This window comes from Arabidopsis lyrata (assembly GCF_000004255.2).
Source record: "Arabidopsis lyrata subsp. lyrata unplaced genomic scaffold ARALYscaffold_5, whole genome shotgun sequence".
In the NCBI taxonomy this organism is placed as follows: Eukaryota; Viridiplantae; Streptophyta; class Magnoliopsida; order Brassicales; family Brassicaceae; genus Arabidopsis; species Arabidopsis lyrata.
In genome coordinates, this window is record NW_003302551.1 from 5,466,896 (window position 1) to 5,472,388 (window position 5,493).

General features: G+C 32.6%; 1 protein-coding gene across 3 annotated transcripts; it reads right to left on the reverse strand.

Annotated features, from left to right (window-relative positions):
* Nucleotides 1-216: 216 nt before the first annotated feature.
* Nucleotides 217-1,873, reverse strand: LOC9311561 (kxDL motif-containing protein 1). Of its 3 annotated transcripts, none has more exons than XM_002877111.2 (5): nt 1,832-1,873; nt 1,412-1,533; nt 951-1,103; nt 771-869; nt 217-374 (listed from the first exon to the last, which is right to left on the reverse strand). In XM_002877111.2, exons 1-5 carry the CDS (start codon nt 1,871-1,873, stop codon nt 365-367), a joined length of 426 nt encoding a protein of 141 aa, XP_002877157.2. In that variant the 3' UTR covers nt 217-364. The 3 variants fall into 3 exon arrangements, with proteins under 3 accessions (XP_002877157.2, XP_020882615.1, XP_020882614.1); XM_021026956.1 differs by lacking the exon at nt 1,832-1,873 and adding an exon at nt 1,685-1,804 and having other exon boundaries at nt 1,412-1,555; XM_021026955.1 differs by lacking the exon at nt 217-374 and having other exon boundaries at nt 523-869.
* Between the last annotated feature and the right edge of the window lie 3,620 nt (nt 1,874-5,493).

Consider the following 5,493-nt stretch of genomic DNA (forward strand, 5'->3'; position numbering starts at 1 on the left):
TAACTAAATCACTAATTTTTTTTTACAAAACATCTATAATCTTGTATATCTACATGTTTTTTTTAGTAAAATCATTCAAAAAATGCTTAAAAGAGAGAATAGAAGTATTTTAGTCCAAAATAACATTCTAAAAAAAAGATGTATATGATCAAACTTTTTTTTGTAGAACTCCTTTATTTTTTATTTTCCACGGTGTCAACTGTCAAGGGATGCACATGAGAAATATTAAAATTTCACCCTTTGAATAATGTCAAAAAATCATAATCCTTTTTACAACACCGTAATCTTTTTTACATTAGTACTTTTTGCAGCCGTCTGGATATTGACGAACATCTTTGTCCAAGAAGTTGACTACTGGATCACTTCATCTTTCCCTAAGAATAAGATTTAAGTGTTTTTTAAGAGAGCAACTCAAGGAATCCAAACTATTTGCAATAAGATTTAAGTGTTCCTTAATAATATTAATATAAATCTACTGTCAAAATTTTAAATGTATATGAATAAGGTACTTCTAAAAAAGAGTAATACAAATCATACGGTGTAATATAAATATACGGTCCAAAATTTAAACTCAAAGCATACAGTGTTAAACAATCTACCCCTTAATCTCTATACAAGTTATTATTAATATATCTTTCTCCCTTAACTCTTTTAATATATTAAGGAAATGTAAGAACACATCGAGTAATTTACATGATGAAACCTGTTTTGGCAACAAAGGTACACATGATGTAACTTGAAACCTATGTAGGAAAGCAAAACACGCTTACTGAGGCAACTCGAGATCGGGTCTTCGATCAAAAGCATCGCTAGTAGAATCATCTGGAAATGCGTCTGGATATGTAGCCAAAATCTTACTTTTAATGCTCCTAAATCATGAGAGGATTCTTGAGCCACATAAGAAGAATCTAAAGTGCACTGAAATGGATACAAGAACAGGAGGAGCATACCTTAGTTTCAAGAAGATGTAATCGAGGTCAGCTTTCATCGATTTCAAAAGACGGGTGTTTCTAGCGAATTCCAATGATACATCAGCGAAGCAATTCTCTGAAAATTCATTGTAATGGGAGAGAACTGCATTGCTATCCTGTAACCTCCCCAATCTAGGACATAGGCACAAAAGCTTTGATCAATAATCATCAAAGTATCAATCAACATAATAAGTTCTTCACATCAACCAACTCAGCAAGATAATAAAAGATGAAACCGCAACAATGAACCGTATAACAAACCCTTACTTTTAGTCTCTTTAAGAACTCATATTGGTGAGATCAATGTTAAAATGCTTCATTAGATTAGATTCCAACAGATTTTCATCAGTTTGGGAGAAACTTAAACTAAAAAAAGCTCCAATAAAATTCAGCAGTTGTTTCACCACAAGGAAAATGAGACACTTGAAATGCTTACATACATGAGATGCTGCAAATGTCTAAGAGAATTCAGATCTTCTGCTTTAACAAGAGTTTTGAATTCATCAGAAACTTCTTGTGAAGCTGCTCTTATGGTTTCTTCCATCAGACACTTCTTATGAACCTTCTCTAATGGGTTCTTCCACCTGAATGACAAAGAGTTAATGACTTAAATCAGACAGGTGACAAAGGTTTTTTTCTGCTACAGAACTAAAAATCAAAAACCTCCTACTCAAAGAATCCAAATTTCTCATAGATAACAACCCAAAATTTACATTCTACATTAAGAATCAGAGTCACAGAATCAAATTCTCGAGCAAACAAAAAGAAATCAACTTTCGCGAGTTTCTTCAAATAAACAAAGAGATCTTAATCAAGATCAACGAATTCGAAAATCGTTTTAGGTAGAGAATCAGATTTACCTTGTGGAGGAGAGTTGATTCGGTCAAATCGGACTTGGACATTTTCGATTATAAAAGTTTTGTACAAAAAAAAGAGAGTGTTAATTTTCATAAAAGGCTGATGGGCCTTGTTTTGGGCTGGATTTACGAGAGATTATTCTCCCATTTGGAAAGGAGTTTCTTTTTATAGAATTTACTGTTTAAAAACAGGTTGTGTTGCGCTTGCTATATTACGTAAAAAGTTATTTTGAAGTAAAACAATATTTTGAGTTTTGTTCTCATGTTTGGCAAAGTGAAATTGACCTTTCACAGAATAGCCAATTGAGCTATTTGAGACCAAATTACCCATAGAGAACAACTATTCTTGTTTGGTTACCTTTCTTAACTCTTCTACAACCAAACTACATGAAAGAAAAAATGATTATATATTTTTTTTACTTAAACATATAAAAATTTTTAGAAAATCAGAATTTAAAGAGAAAGAAATGAATTAATCCAAGTACAAAGGTGAGCTGCTCTTTATACTAAAATCAAAAGAAATTTTATTTTAAATCTGAAATTTTGTAGTGAAATAATTGATTTTGCTTCATTATCAAGTAGAGAGATTAGAGTTAATAGATTAAGAGATTTCTGGCGAGTTGGAAAAATGATGAAAATGGTGAAAAAGCAAGTGTTCTTTCGACGGAATCGACTTAATCACCGGACAATTAAACAAAACTCAAACTCTTTAGTTTTTCGAACTTAAAATATGCTAGATGTACAATATTTACATGTAAGAAACATTCAAAATGTATAAAGAAAACAAAATTCTGAGATAACTGTTGAAAACAGCTGCAAAATTAGGGATGCAGAGGTTGAAGACGCCTGCCAAATTACAATTATACCCTTCATTAAATTTTTTCAGTGTACGTACATGCAATTTATAGTGTACGTATCATTGATTATGTTGACATGTAAATATGTTAGATTATCGTATTTCCGATTTGCGTCTTTGGCGAGTAGAACATAATGTCAATTTACTTTCATGCGATCGATTTTAGTACGCGAATCACAAGTCTTACGAAACCATTTTCAAAGATCTATTTTTTTTTTTCAAAATTTGCAGAGAGGCGGAACGGAGTATCGTCTCTCCTGCAAGTAGTAATCTTAGTTAAATCTTCGTTAAAAACTTGATGCCCAACCTAAATCAGGATAAATCGTTTTCAAAATTTTGATTTCAAGTATATCTTTCGTATGATCATATCATTTCAGAATTCTCTGTTTTCTTCAATAGCAAACCCAGATTCTGCAAAATTTTCAAGAAATTGATTTTTTGTACTAGGTGTGCTTTCTTCTTTAGTTTTTTTTTTGTTAACGTACGCAATTTGCGACTTAGACAAAAAGTAAACCATAGTTATATATTTTGTCCCTCTGAATTTCTTCTATGTACGTGTACACAATTTTTGTGTACGCAATATTGATTTTATGGACGTGTATGTTTCTTAAATTATGTACCATTGTGGAGGCGGTGTACGTGTAATATTAATAAATTTTTTAATTAAAAAAACTTGGTTAATTTGACTAACATTTCACAATATTCTATTGGTATACATAAACGTAAAAATAAAATATAATAAAATCAATCTTAAAACATAGAAAATATAAATAATTTTTGTCTATTATAGAAAATTTCTTCAATATAATATGCATTTACCTATCATTTTCATATAGCACTACTCTAATTATGTTACACTAGATTGTTGGTAAAGAATATGTAATATTTCAAACTGAACCCGTAAACGTACACGGCAATATTGAGATATACGTACACGCACATGACCGCACTAACCAATTATTGTACTAATATCATGAAATGTCTTTCCTACTATACTGATATCTACTTCCGTCTCATCAGTTGGACATTGGCTAAGTCACTGGAGACTAGAGCATCATTATTATCGAGTATCTCCGCCTCACCACTTAGCAATGTAGAAAAGCCGTTATATACTTCGGAAGACTCATTTACGGTCACTAATCTGATTCAGGTTAAATCCTCCTTCATGATCCTCCAAACCAAACTCCACACAATTACCATTCACTTCACTTCTACCATGCCCATTTGTATTCGTGTACGTCAAATATTCACCTTCATATGCTTCTTCGTGTACACAATCAGTAATGTACGTACATTCTTTCAAATCATGTCTTACCTCACAGTTAGAACTCAAAGATAGTTAAATATCACTATTCTCTCCAAAATTATCGATGATTTTTCTATCACGTACATGTTTTAATATTTTAATATGTACATACCTACCTAAATTTATTTTCTCTTCTACCAATTTTTAATTTATATTATGTGCATCTCCACTCACAAACAACAATAAAAATAGAAATCTCTATTAAACACATGCATCATAAATTTATGAAAAACACATGCATCAAAAAGACATAAATTGTAGAACCATTCTTCTCTGAGGCGATAGGCAAGGCGATCATGTCTTTTCATCTATGATGCTCTTTCTCCATCACTAGAGTGAATTACGCTGGTCTCCGATAATGTATGTTTAAACGTCGGCAAACGATAAGATGGTTTTGGTGATTGATTTGGAGTTTTTGTGGCGGTTACTACAACGCACCCTTCCTTTACTCTTTTTGATGGCCATAGCTGCGGCATGGCTTGCACTTACGTTGATCATGGATCAGGTTCTAAGTATCTCAAGCCAGTTTTCAATTGAGGCGACGTTAGCGGCAGATCAAACGCACATGGATTCGGTGAAAGATGGCTCTTTTGGTGACCGGAAACGAACTCGTTTCCGAGAGGTTTCTCCGATAAAGGAGATGTGTTATTCTTGGTTCATCATAGTGGATCATTTATATGACTTTATCTATGATGAACTTGTTACCTCCGTGAAGGATTTTGCGACTCTCCATGATGCCCAATATCCTCGATACCTACATTCTTAAAAATGTTATGTACGTACATGTATAATAGTGTAAGTATATCTTTGTTGATGAGTTAAAATTATTGAGATATATTTATTGATATAATAATAAATCAATATTCTACGATAGTCCTAGTGGAGATGAAGACATTGTTATTTGCAAAAAAATAAGTGTTTCTAAACATACTCACAACTTACAATATCTCTCATGTCATACTAATTTATACTTCTATTTCATCAAGTCGGACATTGACTAAATCATCGAATTCTGACGTAGGAGGGACTTAGTATTAGTAGTTTTACTTTTCTTTTGATATTTCCTTATTTCATGTTTCTATTTTGCTTAGAGTTTTCTATTTTATGTTTTGGTTTCTTCTCTATATAAAGAGAGATCCTAGGTTATTTGCATGACACGCTTTATCATTCTAATTAATAAAAGCAAAGAGCTTTTCTCTAATCTGGTGGATTTCCAGAGTTTCAACCCTTCAAGATCGACGCTTGCGAACTTGATTTCTATCTAGGCATAGTGTTTGCTATTCCTAGAGATTCCGACTGCGTCAAGTGGTATCAGAGCAGGCTTTCTCCTGTCTCTTTTCAAAACTTGATCAGCTATGGCAGATCAATCGTTGACCAAAGAAGACTTACAGGGTTTTACCGAGGCTATTACCACGGCTCTGACTGCTTTGACCAATTAGATGACAATTTTGACAACTAAGATCAGAAACACTAACAACAACGATAACCAGCAAAGAGGCAATG